The sequence below is a fragment of the Tenrec ecaudatus genome, chromosome 6 (genome assembly GCF_050624435.1).
Source record: "Tenrec ecaudatus isolate mTenEca1 chromosome 6, mTenEca1.hap1, whole genome shotgun sequence".
NCBI lineage: Eukaryota > Metazoa > Chordata > Mammalia > Afrosoricida > Tenrecidae > Tenrec > Tenrec ecaudatus.
The window spans coordinates 151550801-151568660 of record NC_134535.1 but is presented as its reverse complement, the minus strand read 5'-3'; the positions used below and the strand labels follow the sequence as shown (position 1 = coordinate 151568660).

The 17860-nt window shown below is 44.6% G+C and overlaps 1 protein-coding gene across 2 annotated transcripts in view; it reads left to right on the top strand.

The window, feature by feature from the left end:
• Positions 1-4991, top strand: part of MCM10 (minichromosome maintenance 10 replication initiation factor) — a 48903-nt gene extending 43912 nt beyond the window's left edge. The window contains exon 20 of one of the 2 annotated variants that reach the window (XM_075552365.1): positions 12-4991. In XM_075552365.1, coding sequence (XP_075408480.1) covers positions 12-95 — 84 coding nt within the window. In that variant the 3' untranslated portion in view covers positions 96-4991. The remainder of the gene's footprint in view (positions 1-11) is intronic. The other variant, XM_075552364.1, reaches the window with a different exon arrangement.
• The last annotated feature ends 12869 nt before the right edge of the window (positions 4992-17860 follow it).

The following is a 17860-nucleotide window of genomic DNA, read 5'->3' as shown; positions in this document are numbered from 1 at the left end:
CCATTTTCTAGGAAAAGAAAGGTCCAAAGATAGGAGGAGAAACGCTGTTGCCCAGAGGAGAAGAACACGCCAAATTTCTGAACAGCCTTCAGTGATTCCCACATCAGCCCCTTTGCCATGCCCACCCTCCCTTCCGGTGACCCCAGAAAAGCTCCACGTTTCCCATGTGCTCAGGGGTACAGTCAGCCTCAGTATTGGTGAAGCCCCTAAGCAGGCCTTCCCCCACTGGGTTGGTTTCATCAGACCAAATGGGACGTTGACATTGAAGGGAGAAAAAATATCATTCATGGTCTTTGTGGGGTCTCCCTGACATTGGCTACATTACTGCTCTCACGGCTTTTTTTTTTTTTTTTTGGCCAAGTAGCAGAAGCTAAGTCACAAACTGTGCTTCTGTATCTCCAAGGTAGAGAGTGGCGTGCAGCAGAGTTCTGATAAAATGCCAGCGCAGCACCAGAGGCAAATGAATGGCTCAGCTTGCCTCTCACCCCAAGTTAAGGTGCTTAAATATGGACTTCTGATTCCTTCTTTGTAAACTGGGAAGCCGGGGGTAATTGATCTTGAAATGTGTTTTGTTGTGTGCATGCTACAAAAAGTGCTTTTTTAAAATTAGTTGATTATGATTATGACGTCTTGCTATATTCATGTATTAAAAGCCAGTGTGTTAGTCTGGGTACATTAGAGAAACAAGTCCACAGAAACCCATATGTATAAGAGAGAGTTTTATATAAAGGGTAAGTGCACATCAAGAAAACACCCCAACCTGGGCCTGCCCAAGCCCACAAGTCCAATATTAACCGATATGTCCAACACCAATCCACAAAGTCCTCCTCCATCTAATGAAGCACCTGTCCAGATCAAGTCCATAAGAATGCATAAGCACTAGAATTATAAGTACTTACTGCCATCAAGTTGATTTCCACTGCCAAGTCTCTCCTTGGAGAAAGCTGGTTGGTTCAGATTACCAACCTTCAGGTTAGCAGCCAAGTACTTAACTATTGTGCCATTGGGAATTACAGAAGTATGTAAATATGATACAGATTGTAAACATTTTGTTCGGTGCCATCAAGTCAGCTCTGACTCACAGTGACCCCATGCACAACAGAACGAAACACTGCATGGTCCTGGGCCATCCTCACAACCCTTCCTACGCCCGAGCCCAGTGACGCGGCCACCGTGTCAATCCTCGTCAAGGGCCTTCCTCTCTTGCCACTTCTACTTTCCTAAACATGATGTCCTTCTCTAGGGCTGGTCTCTCCTGCCAACATGCACAGAGCTGCCAGAAGTTCAGGCCAGATTCAGAAGTGGAACAAAGGCTGTTGTTGCAGATGTCAGATGGATCTTAGCTCAAAGCCGAGAATAGCAGAAAGATGTTTACTTGTGTTTCATTACGCAAAAGCCTTTGACCGTGTGGGCCATAATGAATTGTGGATAAGCTGAAGAATGGGGATTCCAAAAGATTTCATTTTGCTAATTTCAAACTTGCATATGGATCAAGAGGCAGTTGTGTGAACAGAACAAGAGAAAGCTGCATGGTTTAAAATCCGGGAAGGTGTGTGGCAGGGTTGTATCCTCTCCCCACGCTTGTTCAATCTGTGTGCTGAGCACATCATCAGAGAAGCTGGATCATATGAAGAAGAATGGCATCAGGATTGGAGGAAGGCTGTGGGTGTCCGAGACTGGAATTCTTCATGGGGTAGGAAGCCTCTGACACACACCTTTCCTGATATTAAAGCACTCAGCATCTCCTTGTTCTATTTGAACGACTGCCTCTTGGTTTATGTACAGGTTCTATGTTAGTAAAATTAAATGTGGAATTCCCATTGTTTGCAATATTAGCCATAAACGTATTACCTGCCTTTGTAGAGTCAATGAAACGTAAACAGTTTTCTGGCGTTCACAGCCCTCAGCAAACTTCATGCGCTGTCAGCCATGATAACCCATGTTCACTGTCCTTCTGAACCTGACTTGAGTTTCTGCTGCAACCATCTGTAATTATGTTGGCCACGATTTTGACTATGTGACATGAACAGTGTGGTTCGATAATTTCTCCATTCTGTTGCAGCGCCTTTCTTTGGAAAGGGGGGGAAAAAAAGCATGGATCTTTTCCAGGTAGTGAGCCAGGTATCTCTTTCATATCAATATAAAGACAGAGCGTCTCCAGAACTGCGTTTGTTTGTGGAGACATCTCCCTTGGTTTTGGTTAATGCGTTCAGTGCAGTTTGGATTTCTTCCTTTAATACCATCATCTAGATCACATGCTGCCTCCCGACATGGTTGAACATCAACCAAATCTTTTAGGTACAATGACTGCAGTCTATTTAAAAAAAAAAAATGTTTCCTGCAACACAGATGCTATGCTCATACCAATCCTTTAATAGTGTACCTTGAAGCTTGTATCTTTCCTCCCCCACTTGTGTTCTTTCACCTTAAGAAATGTCAAACAGGTTTTCTAACTCCAAGTCTTTGCACATGTCATGATACTGCTTTACTCTGGCTTCCTGAGCCGCCCTTCACAACCTTTTATTTAACACATTTGCGTCTCTTCTTTCTGCTGCTTCACCTCCTCTACCGTTAAAAGTAAGAGCCAAGCACTGGATTCTAGCCCCAGTCCAAGAACAATTAGTCCTTAGGACATGGCCCTGCTTGAGGCTCACCCTTATGGAGAGATTGCTGAAGTGATGGGTGCTGCAGAAAAGTGTGGTGAAGAAAGCAGATGGTGCCCGGCTATCAAAAAAGAAATAGTGTCTGTTATTAGCTGCTATCAGGTCTTCCTGCCGCACTCACTCCAGGGACTAGCTCTCACAGGCCTTGGGAGGCTGGCAGGAGACTCTGTCCAATGCTTGATGGGAAGCCCTCTGGCCTCGACAGGGTCTCCCAGAGCCCTTTGTTCCCCTAACAGGATCTTTAGGCTTCGTGCCCTGGCAATCCTGCCTTTGAGAAAAGAGGGTTGGGGAAGAGCTGTCTTCACATCTCCCTCCTGTCTCTAGGCAGGGCCTGCATCCCCCACGGCACTTAACAGATGGCTGGTGGTCAATAAATCTGAACTGAGCTTCCTGACTGGGTCACTTAAGGCCGAAGGATGGCAATGACATATTTACTGTCACACTCCAAGGAGCTGAATTATTTCCCTTCTAGCCTGAAAACCTTCCTATTTCTAACTCATCGTAATTCCCTAGTCTCTCACTGCCAGCCAGTCAATTATGACCCATTGAAATTTTTTTTTTAATGGATGAGCTTATTTTATTTGAGCCTCTTCAAAATCTATTTTATTTTTGACTTGTCTCAGACTCAGAGGTAGAAGCTCTCGGAAGGGACAGCCTTGACTCTTGGCAATCTGCTCCTGGCATTTCTCTGGCCGCCTTCAGACTCTTGGCTCAAAGCTTGGCATGTTTGGCAGCCTCTCCTTGTATTTCTCGGTGCACCATTGTAGGGCACGTGGAGTCTTGAGCCCTTTGGTCATGAGTTTCTTGCCTTTGTTCAGGGGCTTCCTCTCCACACAGTGGCAGACATCATCTTTAGAGATTGAAGTTTGAGGATTCAAACTTGCTCCTTTGGGCCCCAGGCAACGAGTTGTATCAGTCAGTCCTGGGCTATGTTTCTTCCCCAAAATTGGCATCCACAGAGCAGCCCCAGAGGGATCCTCTCCCTAGTTCTCCGTGGTTTGTAACAGGAGGGCCCCTTACTCAGCGGGAGATGGATGTGGCCCTGGGTCAAGACACCTTGCTTCGTGGGAAAACCTTGTTCTTCATTTCCACCACTGACATGGACAGCACAACCCTTCCATTCAATTTCTGTGGCCACCCGCCTCTCAAAAAGGTGAGAAGTTTGCCGTTCATTGTCCACTTGGATGAGTTTCTGGCCCCCAGTGTCCAGGAAGGAGATGTTCAGCTTCCTGGGGAAGCAACCGGTCACCTCCACCATACCACGGAATGACAGTAGAATTTTATATGACAGTAGAATTACCGCATGGGTTTCTGAGGCTATAAATCTTGGCAGAGGCCAAAAGCCTTTTCATTCTCTGAGGAACAACTGTTGGGTGTGACCTGCTGACCTGTGGTTAGCAGCCAAACGTCTAACCCCCTGCACCATCAGCCTACCCATGAAATCCTCTCCTGCCACAGTTGAAGGGGATTACAGTGCTCATTTTGTCTACCGTTAATTTTATTGATAAGAAAAGGGAGACTGTCCCCACACAATCGCTGAAGACAAAGCGGGTGCATAAGCAAATGTGGTGAAAGCAGATGGTGTCTGGCTATTAAAAGATACAGCATCTGGGGTCTTAAAGGGACACAAGTGGCCATCTAGCTGTGAAGCAACAGCCCACATGGAAAAGCACACCAGCCTTCGAGACCACGAGGTGCTGAAGGGATCAGGTATCAGGCATCAAAGCACAAAAAAATCACATTGTGAATGAGAGGGAGTGCAGCGTGGGGACTCAAAGCCCATCTGTGGGCAACTGGACATCCCTGTACAGCGGGGTTGTAGGGAGTGGGGAAACGGGCCAGTCAGGGTGCAGTGTAGCAATGATGAAACAGAACTTTCCTCTAGTTCTTAAATGATTTCTCCCCAGCAACTCTCATGAGCCCAATTCTACCTTACAAATCTGGCTAGACCAGAGGATGTACACTGCTACAGATAGGAACTGGAAACATAGCATCCAGGATAGACGAACCCCTCAGGTCCAGTGGTGACAATGGTGGTGCCGGGAGGGTGGAGAGAAGTTGGGTGAGCAAGGGGGAACATTATAGGGATCTACATATGGCCTCCTTCCTGGGGGACAGATGGTGGAGACATGGGTGAGGGGAGACATCGGACGGTGTAAGATATGACAAAATAATAATTTATAAATTACTGGTTCATGGGGTGCTGTGGAGAAGGAGGGGGAAAATGAATGGGTACCAGAGGCTCAAGTAGAAAGCAAATGTTTTGAAAATAATGAGGGAAATGTACAACTGTGATCAGCACAATGGATGTAAGTATGGATTGTAATAAGAGTTGTATGAGCCCCCAATAAAAAGATTTAATATTAAAAAAGAAAGATAAAGGCTCAAAGAAGTTATGTCCTTTGTCCCTCAATTAATGACAGTGTAACAACCACAGCTCGAGTCTCCAAAATCCTTGCCCAGGATTTTTCTATAACCTGAAGCCAAAATAGAGTCTCAGCATATTGGGAATCGATCAGCTGCTCAGATTTGTTTTCAAATTTCTGCAGTGCAGCCAGATATTTTTATTCACAGCTTTTGCATAAATGGTTTAAATACTTCACACCTCCATCAGGTGAATACCACACAGAGGAGCCCCAGGTGTGCAGAGCAGACCTGTACCCCACAGTGTCAGGGGAAGCCAGCCCCTAACAAATCATTAGGGGTCTGGTAGGCACAATTGTACAGTGATAATAAGTAAAGATCATAGTAAAGTTATAGAGAGCATGAAAGATAGAAGTGAAGTATTGAAATAAATGGAGTCAGACACGATTCATGGTAGCATGCTCACCTCAGCCCCGCCTGATGGTCCACGTGGAGGGAGAAAGAGACCTTTAATGCTATCCAGGCTTTTTATATTCTCCGGGGATGTGCAAGCCCCCTAATTACAGGTGAGTACATATATCACAGGGAGGGGTTGTGCCATAGGTACTACAGTAATGAGAGGGGGTGGTCTAGCGACATACATGCAATAATAAGAGGAGGGGTTAGAGGTATAGATGTGATAAGATGGGTGGATAACTTTGGATGTCACAGAGCCAGTTTGGCCTATTCCCTGACTCAACTGATAGAGATCATTATTGGTCGCAGGCCTCCCACCTCCCCTTGTACCCTTGAGAATTTATAAATAATTTATAAATAATTATTATTTTATCTTATCTTACACCATCCAACATCTCCCTCACCCAGGTCTCCACTGTCCGTCCTCCAGGGAGGAGGTTACATGTATCCTTGTCATCTGTTTCCCCTTTATCCTTCACCCTCCCTTCACCTTCCCGATATTACCACTCTCACCACTGTTCCTGGGGGACTCATCTGTTCTGGATTCCCCGTATTTCCAGTTCCTATCCGTGCCAGTGTACATCTTCCGGTCCAGCCAGCTATGTAAGGTAGACTTGGGATCATGATAGTGGGGGGAGGAAGCATTCAAGAGGTAGTGGAAAATTGTATGTTTCATCATTGCTACACTACACTCCGACTGGTTCGTCACCTCCCCACAGCCCTTCTGCAAGGGATGTCCAATTTCCCCCAGATGGTCCCTGGGTCCCCACTCTGCACTCCCCCTCATGCACAATGCTATGATTTATTTATTTTTTGTCTTTGATGCCTAATACCTGATCCCTTTGATGCCTTGTCATCTCACAGGCTGGTGTACATTTTCCATGAGGGCTTTGTTGTTTTTCAGTTATATGACCCCTTGCTTATCTTCCAGCCTATGGAACCCCAGATTCTATATATTTTGACAACTGGGCATCATCAGCTTTCTTCTCCGCATTTGCCCATGCACCCACTTTGTCTTCAGCATTCACGTCGGAGTAGGCTGGTGTGCTTCTTCCTTGTGGGCTTTGTTGTTTCTTAGCTAGATGGCCACCTGATTGTCTTCAAGCTTTTAAGACCCCTGATGCTATAACATTTGATAGCCGGGCACCATCTACTTTGTTTGCAACTTTTGCTTATGCACTCACTTTGTCATCAGCGATCAAGTTGGGACAGTCCAGTGTGCTTCTTCCTTGTAGGTTTTGTTGTCGCTCAGCTAGATGGCTGCTTGTTTATCTTCAGGTCTTTAAGACTTCAGGTGCTATATCTTTTGGCAGCTGAGCACTATCAGCTTTCTTCAGCACATTTGCTTGTGTACCCATTGTCTTCAGCGACTGCAGGTGCTATACCTTTTGGGAGCTGGACACCATGAGCTTTCTTCACCACATTTGCCTGTGCACCCATTGTCATCGTCATCAGCGATCGTGCCAGGCAGGTGAGTATCTCAGACTGCTGAATTGTTAGAACAAAGTGTTCTTGTGTTGAGGGAGTACTTGAGCAGGGGCCCATTGTCCATCTGTTTCCTTAATACTAAATCTATAAATATATGTACATAGATCTATTCCCCCCTTGTCATATATGAATATATTTGCATCTTTATATGCCTGTATTTAAATCTCTATGACTACCCTTTACCTCCTAGTTCTTTCCTCCATTTCTTTGTACTTTCCTCTTCTCCCATTATCATGTTCTGCATTCATTTGGGTTTTAGGAATCCCTCTAGGTTACATTGCCCTTGATCCAGCCCTGCCAGACCTCCCACACCCTCCTTGCAACTGATTTTGGATCATTGTTATTCCCTCGCCCCTGGGCTTGTTAACACCCTCTTCCTTTCCCCCACCACCCCTACCCCCACCTTCCCCTGAAACTGTCATCCCGTTGTTCTCTCTTCTGGCTTGCTTATTCCTCCTATCCCTTCCAGGTAGAAACGCTATGTACCATCACAAGATTGAGTACCATGAAGCAACAACAGAAAGTAAAACAATACCTACAACAACAACAACACACACACACACACACACACACAACGTATGAATAGTACAGGGTCTGTTTGTCTTCCTTCACAGGTACTTTCCATTCAAGTCTGATGGGGTGCCATGCCCTGGCACCTCCTCTATCCCTGGGTACTTCATTGCTCTGCTTCCCCCGCTGTTCTGCTGCATGCCCCTAGGGGCTGGCTTCGGTGTGGTGAGCACATGGCGGGCATAATTCCCACTGTGTGTCTCTAGTGCTGTCCCCAATTGCGCTATGGGTCAATGAGGAACATTGTGTCCCATGGTGAGGCTGACCCTGTAGTCATCTCTGTGCATTGCTGTTCTGAGCAGGAACATTGTCCTCAGGGCTTGGTGAGCCAGGATGTGCTTCACTCTTTTCTTTTTTTCCTCTATGCCCCTTCGTTGGCTCCTGTGTGCTCTGACCAGACCAGCCCCTCTTCCTCTCTTCTTGAGCTGTAGCATCAGTGCTGTTCTCTGAAGGGATTTCTTCTTTGGGGGAGAATGGTGCTGTCCACTTAGTTGGTAATGGGGCCAGCCCCTCAGGCATCTCTATTGGTTCCCTGCTTCATGCCAGTGTGTTGCGTTCTTGTCTTGGAGCTCCGGTTTGAAGTCTTGTCCCTCTTTCCCTGTGGAAACACATTCAACACCCTCCCCCTGTGGGTTAGTGCCCTGTTCCCCCGGCTACCCATACCTTTTTCCATCCTCCCTTTTAATGGGCTACCACATGTATTCCATATGTATCCCTGAATTTAGTCTGGCCCCTGCCATATTACCTGGGTCTCAGCCCAGGGACGTATGTATACATCATCTTCCCAATACCCCTTTTGAATTTTTTTTTTAAGCTTACCTCAGCCGACTCATATAGTACTTGTCCTTTTGTGCTTGGCTTACTTCACTTAGCATAATTTCCTCCAGTTTTTCCCATGCAGCGATGTGCTTCATGCATTCATCATTGCTTTTTAGGGATGCATAAATACTCCATTGTATGTATGTACCAGAGTTTTTTAATCCATTCATCTGTTGATGGGAATTTGGGCTGTTTCCAACTCCCTGCAATTGTGAACTGTGCTGTGATAAACATTGGGGCACAGATGTCTGGCCGTGGTTTGTTTTTTGTCACTTCTAGGTATATGCCCAGTAGGGGGATTGCTGGATCATAAGGTAGGTCAATTTCCAACTGTTTTAGATATCACCAAATCGATTTCCATAATGGTGTACATACCTACAGGTCCACCAGCAGTGGACAAGAGTTCCTATCTCTCCGCATCTCCTCCAAGACTTTTTGCTTTCTGATTTTTTTGAATTGGGCTATCTTTGAGGGTGTTAGGTGGTATCTCATAGTTGTTTTAATTTGCATTTCTCTTATGGCTAGAGATCTGGAACATTTTCTTATTGGCCATTTGGATTTCTGCCCTTGAGAAACTCCTGCTCAGGTCCTTTGCCCACCTTTTGGGTGGACAATTGTTTTTTTCTTATTGTAAGTTAGCAGTGTATTGTAGATTTTAGTAATAAATCCTTTGTCTGATGTGTCATTGCTAAAGATGTTTTCCCATTCTGCGGTCTCCCTTATTACTCTCTTGGTGAATTCTTTCGATGTACACAAGTGTTTTATCTTTAGTATGTCCCACTGGTCAATTTGTGATTCCTCTGTGTTTGTGTCCTTCCCAGTTTCTGATAGCCAGGGTTCTCAGGTTTGTCCCATTGCCCTCATTGATGATCCTCATAGTTTGGGTTTTACCTCAAGGTCTATGATCCACCTTGAGCTTCTTCATGTGTATGGAGTGAGGTAAGGGCCTTGCTTCATTTTTTTGCAGGTAAATATCCATTTTTTCCAGCACCCCTTGTTAAAGAGGGCATCTGCTTCCCATTGGATATTTTTGGGGCCCTTATCAAAGATCAGTTGTCTGTATGCTGATGATTTTATTTCTGGGTTTTCAATGCTTTTACATTGGTCTGAATATCTATCATTATGCCAATACCATGCTGTTTTAACCACTGTGGCTGTACAGTAGGTGCTAAAGTCGGGTAAAGCAAGCCCTCCAACTTTGACTTTCTTCTTGAGGACTTCTCTGCTAATTCTCAGTTTCTTCCTTCTCCATATGGAGTTGGTAATGTGTTTCTCCAATTCTTTGAAGAAAGATGGCAGAATTTGGATCAGGATAGCAGTGAACTTATATAGTGCCTTGGGTAAAATTGACGTCTTTACAATATTGAGTCTACCGATTCATGAGCATGGGATGTCCTTGCATTTGTTGATGTCACGCTTTTAATAGTGTTTTGTAGTTTTCCTTGTACAGATCTTTTGTTTTTTGAGTCAGGTATATCCCTAGATATTTACATTTGTGTTCGGCTATTGTGAAGGGTACCCCCTTTTAGATCTCCTCTTCTGTGTCCTTGTCCGATGTGTACTGTAGTGTGATAGACTTCTGTTTGTTGATTTTCTAACCTGCTACTCTGCCATATTCCTCTATTGCTTCCAGGACTCCTCTCATGGAACTTTTAGGATTTTCCATATATAAAATCATATCGTCTCTGGATAATGAGTTTCACTTCTTCCTTCCCCAGATGAATACCTTTGATGTCCTTTCTTTGCCTTATATTGTTAGCAAGGACTTCCAGTACAATATTAAATAGGAGTGGGGTCAAGGGACATTCTTGTCTAGTCCCCCTTTTCAGAAGAATTGATCTTGTCTTTTCTCCATTGACTACCACATTGGCTGTTGGTTCTTCATATATAGCTTGTATTATATTGAGGAAGTTTCCATCCATTCCTATCTTCTTTTTCTTTCTATTTATTTATTTATTAAATCATTTTATTGGGGGCTCATACAACTCTTATCACAATTCATACATACGTCAGTTGTGTAAAGCACATTTGTACATTCATTGCCCTCATCATTCTCAAAACATTTGCTCTCCATGTAAGCCCCTGCCATCAGGCCCTCATTTTTCCCTTCCCTCCCCGCTCCACTCTACCTCATGAATCCTTGATAATTTAGAAATTATTGTTTTGTCATATCTTGCCCTGCCCGACGTCTCCCTTCACCGACTTTTCTGTTTTCCATGCCCCAGGGAGGAGGTCACATGTAGATCTTTGTAATCAGTTCCCCCTTTCCAACCCACCCTCCCTGCATTCTCCCAGTATCCCCACTCACACCACTGGTCCTGAAGGGATCATCCATCCTGGATTCCCTGCATTTCCAGCTCCTGTCTGTGCCAGTGTACATCCTATGGTCTAGCCATATTTGTAAGGTAGAATTGGGATCATGATATTGGGGGAAGAGGAAGCATTTAGGAACTAGAAGAAAGCTGCATGTTTCATCATTGCTACATAGCACCCTGACTGGCTCATTTCCTCCCCGAGACCCTTCAGTAAGGGGATGTCCAGTGGCCTACAAATAGTCTTTGGGTCTCCACTCCATACCCCCTACCCATTGACTATGATATGATTTTTTTGTTCTGATGATGCCTTATACCTGATCCCTAGGACACCTCGTGATCACACAGGCCGGTGTGCTTCTTCCATGGGGGCTTTGTTTCTTCTGAGCTAGATGGCCGCTTGTTTACCTTTAAGCCTTTAAGACCCTAAATGCTATATCTTTTGATAGCCAGGCACTCTCAGCTTTCTTCACCATATTTTCTTATGAACCAATTTGTCTTAAGCGATCGTATCAGGGAGGTGAGCACACAATGATATGATTGTTGTTCTTTGATGCCTGATAACTGATCCCTTCATCATCTCTTGATCACACAAGCTGACTTGCTTCTTTCATGTGGGCTTTGTTGCTTCTGAACTAGATGGTCGCTTGTTTAACTCATTCCTTTTTTCTACAGTGTCTTAACCATGAATTGGTGTTGGATGTTGTTGAATGCTTTCTCCACATCTATCGATATTATCATGTGGTTCTTATACATTTTCATTTCAATGTGGTGAATAATACTAGTGGTCTCTTGTATGTTGAACCATCCCTGAATCCCTAGTATGAATCCCACTTGGTCATGGTGTATTATTTGTTTTATATACTTTTGTATTCTGCTGGCTAGTATTTTGTTAAGGCTTTTTGCATCGATATTCATTAGGGAAATTGTTCTGTAGGTCTCAATTCTTGTGGGATCCTTGCCCAGTTTAGGAATCAGAGTTATACTAGCTTCTTAGAAGGAATTTGGGAGTTTGCCATCTTTTTCTATGTTCTGGAAGAGTCTGTGAAGGATCGGTGTCAGTTCTTCCCTGACAGCTTGATAGAATTCTGTAAACCGATCTGATCCAGGTGATTTTTTGTTTGGTAATCCCTTGATAAACTTGTCTATTTCTTCTATTGCTATGGGTCTGTTGAGGTTCTTGACGGCCAATGGCGATAATCTAGGGAGGGATTGTTTTTCCAAGTATTTGTCCATGTCTTCCAAGTTATTGAGTTCATTGGAATACCGTCCTTTTCAGTACTGCATAACTATGATTGTGATTTCATTAGGGTCTTTTGTAATGTTCCCTCTTTCATCCCTCATCCTTGCTAATGAGATACGTTCCCTTCTTTTTTGGGTCAAATTCATGAGAGATTTGTCCATTTGATTTATCATTTCGAAGAACCATCTTTTAGCAGCACTGATTTTTTTCCCCATAGTTTTCTTTTTTTCCTGTCTCCTGAATCTCAGATTTAATTTTTATTATTTTTCTTTTGCTATTAGTTGGATTGTCTTGTTGGCTCTGCTCTAGTTGCTGTATATTTTATGCCAGTGTATCAATCATAAGCCTCTCCTCCTTCTTTATGTGTGCATGTAATGCTGTGAGACTTCCTCTGATGACTGCCTTTGCTATGCCCCATACGTTTTTGTATGTTGTGTTTTCATTCTCGTTGGTTTCTAGAAACTGCCTAATTTCACCTCTGATCTGAGCCAATACACACTCCTTTTGCAGCAGAGAGTTATTCATTATACAATGGGTTACCCTTGATTTCTTTATCTTCCTTTTGTTGATTCCCAATCTTATGGCACAGTGGTCAGAGAGAGAGGTCTGTATATCAATGTGCTTAAATTTATGTAGGATCGACTAATGCCCCAGCATGTGGTCTATTTTCAAATATGAGCCACGTGGGCTTGAAAAGAATGTGAATTCTTTGTTATTTTGGCAGAGAGCTCTATAGATATCTATCAGGTAAAATTGTGTAATTGTTGTGTTTAGGTCTTTAGCCTCCTTAGTGATTTTCTTTCACAATGATCTATCTTTCTCAGAGAGTGGTATATTGAAGTCATCCACTATAATTCTTAAGGCTGTGATTTCTTTTTTCATCATTTGGAGTGTTTGATTGACATATTCCACTGAATGCTTGTTTGGTGAGTAAATGTTTAGAATGCTTAGTGGTTCTTTGTTTACTGTTCCCTTGAGCATTGTATACTGTTCCCTTGAGCATTATATAGTGTCCCTCATTATCTCTTTTTTATTGTTTGCACTTTTAGGTCAAATTTATCCGAGATTAGGATTGCAACACCTGCTTTTTTTGAATTGCTCTTTGTTTGGTATGTTTTTCTCCAACCTTTGATTCTCAACCTAGGTATGTACAGTGATTGTGGAACTTGATTTGTCAATATCTAAAACAATTGGAAATTGAGCTACCATATGATCCAGCAATCCCACTAGTTGGCATATACCCAGAAGAGAGAAGAAAAATACCACAGCCAGACATCTGTGCCCCAATGTTCGTCATGGCACAGTTTACAATGGAAAGGAGTTGGAATCAGCCCAAATTTCCATCAACAGACGAATAAATTTAAAAACTCTGGTACATACATACAATGGAGTATTACGCATCCCTACAAAGTAGTGATGAATGCGTGAAGCACATCACCACATGGGAAGAACTGGAGGAAATTATGCTAAGTAAGGAACGGAAACACAAAAGGACAGGTACAACATGAGTCCACTGAGATACGCTAAAACATCTAAAAGAGGCACAGGGAAAAAGCTACTGTATACACATGTCCCTGGGATGAGGTCCAGGTAATATGGCAGGGGCCAGACTCAACTCTGGTGGTACATATGGGATACATATGGTATCCCACTAAAAAGGAGGAGGTGGGGAAAGACATGGGTAGCCAGGGGAATAGGACACTAACCCACACAGGTGGAGGGTGTAGATTGTGTCTCCACAGGAAAAGAGGGACCAGACTTCAACCTGGTACTCCAAGAAAAGAAGGCAACATACTGACATGAAGCAGGGAACCTAGACAGAGGCCTGAAGGATCGGCCCCATTACCAACTAAGTGGACTGCTCCACCCTTTCCCCCTGAGGAATTCACTTCAGAGGACAGTACTGAAGCTACAGCTCAAGGAGAGAGACTTCTCTGATCAGAGCACATAGGAGCCAACGAGAGGGGAAGGGAAAAAAAAAAGAGTGAGGCACAACCTGACTCAACAAACCCTCGGGACAATGTTTCTGCTCAGAGCAGCAATGCACAGAGATGACCACAGGGCTGGCGTCACCATGGGACACAGCATTCCTCACTGACCAATAGCACTAGCGGGGACAACATTAGAGATTCACGGCAGGCATTGTGCCCGCCCTGAGCCCACTACACCGAAGGCAGCCACTGGGGGCATGCAGCAGAGCAGCTGGGGGAGCAGAGCAATGAGGTCCCCAGGGATGGATGTGGGGCCAGGACATGGCACCCCATCAGACTCGACTGGAAAGCATTCGTGAAGGACAACAAATAGACCCTGAACTATTTATAGAGTGTTTTTGTTGTAGCTATTGTTCTATTTTCTATTGTTGCTTCGTTGTACTTGGTCTTGTGATGGAGCATATTGTTGTCACCGCATGTCTATCTGGAAGGGAAAGATGGGATAACATGCTGGACGAGAGAACAATGGGATGATAGTTCCAGGGGACCCTGGGAGAGAGGGAGACGGGGGAAAGGAAGTGAGTGTTAAACCCAGGGACAAGGGAACAAAGAGTGATTCAAAATCAGTGGCAAGGCACGGTGTAGGACGTCTGGCAAGGCTGGATCAAGGACAAAGTAACTGAGGGGAATTCCTGAAACCCAAATGAAGGCTGAACATGATAGTGGGACAAGAGGAAGGTACAAATAAATAGAGGAAAGAACTAGGAGGCAAATGACATTTATAGAGATCTAAATACAGGCATATACAGATACAAGTATATTTATATATGACAAGGGGAAATAGATCTGTGTACATATATTTATAGGTTTAGTATTAAGGAAACAGATAGACAGTGGGTCTCTACTCAAGTACTCCCTCAACACAAGAACACTTTGTTCTAACAATTTGGCAGTCTGAGACGCTCACCTTCCTGCCACTGTCACTGAAAACAATGGGTGCACAAGCAAATGTGGTGAAAGCTGATGCTGCCTAGCTTTCAAAAGATATAGCATCTGAGGTCTTAAAGGCCTGAAGATAAACAAGCAGCCATCTAGCTGAGAAACAACAAAGCCCACATGGAAGAAATACACCAGTGTGTCCCAACTCGATCGCTGAAGACAAAGCGGGTGTTCTCATTCTGAGTCACGCCTTAGCAAAAAATGAAGGTCCCAAAGGTTTAACTCCATCTATGTCATTATGGTTGGCTCTACTTTGGCAAGGTAGCTCTTCCTAGTCATACTGAGTGTCTACTGACCTGAGGGGCTCATCTTCTGGTACTATCTTGGCCAACACTCTGCTTTTATTCATGAGGTGTTCAGTCCCTAACCATATTTCATTGCTATCTAAAAGGTGTTCTGTGGTCATTCCAGTGGAGTCAATTGCCAGAGCTTGGTGGTCCCTGCCTCTGCTGCTTCCTCACCAGTGAATGGGTGGTACCATAGTAGTTTCCCATATTGTAGTGTCTTGTGCTGCTGTGAAGCCAGAATCTATGTCACTGACATTTCTTTTGTTTATCATTTTATTGAGGGCTCTTAGAGCTCTTATAACAATCCGCACACCCATTGTGTGCAAAGGACATTTGTACATATGTTGCCATCATCCTTTTCAAAACATTTTCTTTGTACTTGAGCCTTTGGTATCAGCTCCTCAATTTTTTTTCTTCCTTCCCCCAGTCTCTCTCTCATGGACCTTTGACTGCTGTTTCCTGTCACCCATGTTTCTGTTGTTTGTCCCCTGCTCAGTGGGGTGTGTGTGTGAGTGATATGTCGATCATCGTGATAGGTTCCCCTTTTCTGCTCCCACCTTCCCCCTACCTTCATGGTATCACTACTCCCATTAATGTTCCTGTGTTTTTTTCGGTCTTGAATACCCTGTGTCGAGAGCACCTATCTGTATCAGTATACACACTCTGGTATAACCAGGTTTGTAAGGTAGAATTTGAGTCATGATAGTGGGGGGTGGGGGGGGTGGGAGGAAGCATTAAAGAACAGAGGAATGTTGTATGTTTCATTGGTGCTATACTGCATCCTGGCTGACTCTTCCCTTCCTTGTGACCCTTCTGTGGACATTGAGCTGCCCAGTGAATGCTCCATTGGCAGGTGACAAGACAAACTGCTTCATCCACAGGGCATTGCAGTCCCCGCACCTGACAACCAGAAAGGGAAACAACAAATCATCTGCTGCCCAACCAGAAGCCAATTGACTCCTCCCACATTTCAGAGCAGTTTCCAGTGCCCAAAGGACACCTCATCCACTTGTGACCTGAGTAAGGGGTTGCAAATCACCCTGATTCTAAGGAGCTGTTGACCTTATGCAAGGTCCTATGATGAGGGAGGCCTCCCTGTCAAATGACCGAGAATGTTGTCCCAGTAAAGTTAATGTAAAACTTAACCATCACATGTGGCTATAGCCCTACTCTGTGCATCCTGGATGGGACCTTGCTCAACAAGCACTATTGACTGAGAAAAGAGAAAAGCGCTGTTGGTTTCAGCTGAGATGTTTGTGCAGGTTTGTTTATGGGAGTGGGTGTGTTGGCGTGCTGTCTGTCTGGTTGTTGCTTGAGTTTAGTGTTCTTGTTCTTGCTTTGGTTATTCCTTTCTAGCTCTACCCAACAGTGTCAACTGTCCCCTCAGGAACCCCCTGGCCTCCAATAGCTCCAACAACAAATAGAAACAAGTACCCAAACAACACAGTATCTCAAGGACAAAAGGCAATCTCCAATTACATGAAGAAGCAAATGAGAATGATGTACACAGGTGATCAATATACAGAGCCCCAAAACCTCCCTGCAGAAGAAAAGACAAAAAAATAGATAAATAATAAGACATCAGAACTACCCGAAAATGAATTGGAAGAATGATTCTTAGGTACTTTCAATGGATGTACAAAAAAACAGAGTTATGGAAGGAGAAAAAAAAGAAAACCCAGAAGAAACTTTAGAAAATTTCAGGAAAACACTGAAAGAACACGCTGACAAAAATCCATGAAAGAAAATGCATAGCCTCAGAAACCCAGAGGTACTTATACTCACCCCCTGCCAGCAGGGTGATTCAGACTCACAGCAACCCGGCAGGACAGGATAGAATTGCCCTTGTGGGCGACAGAGTGACACATCCCAGAGGGACTCTGCAGAACCCAGCCCAGGAGAGTTGCTTAGAGGGAAACTCAGCACTGCTGGAACGGAGGAGGAGCATCATAAAGATAAGTAGGCACAGATCCATGGGTTTTTCAGGGGCTAAGCCTTTTGACTTACCTCAGTGGAAGCCGGCTGGGGCTTGACCTTGCCCCCCCCAACCCCCACCACTGTCTCTGCCAGAGCTGGGACCATTTGGAGCCCATAAGGGGGCTTGGTCTCAACATAGTCACAGTTTGCCCCGCCTCCCTCAGGGCAGGGACAGGCCTCTTGCAGCTCCACAAGCAAGGAGCGGAGTTCAGCTACATTATTGCTTCTGTTTACACATCTGCTCTCTGTTCCCCCAGAGCCCTAGAAGGCTGTGCAGGGGCTTTTTCACAACACAGCCACAGCTTGCCACTGCTGCCTCTGGGTGGGGACTAAACCCTTGCAGCTCCATGGGCAGGGATTGGGGTTCAGCTACATTATTGCTTTGGTTTACATCTTTGCTCTCTGTCCCCCACGGTCTTTGTGGGCTGCACAGTGGCTTTCTCTAGGCTCAACTGTGGCTTGCCGCAACAACCTCTGGGCAGGGACTAAACCCTTGCAGCTCCACCAGTGGGGAGTGGGACTCAGCGACATAGTTGCTTTTATTTTCCCCTCTTCCCTATATTACCGCACAGTCTAAATGGTCTTACTTTTTAAATTATTTCCTCCTCTTTGTCTCTTTCCTGTTCTCTCAAACTCCACTTCTGACCTCCAGACCACTCCCTTTAGCCTGGGCATTTATGCCTCTACCACACCCAGCTTGGTGAGCTCCACCATGTGTAGCTAGCCCGAGGTAAGGGAAAGCCCCGTTTTC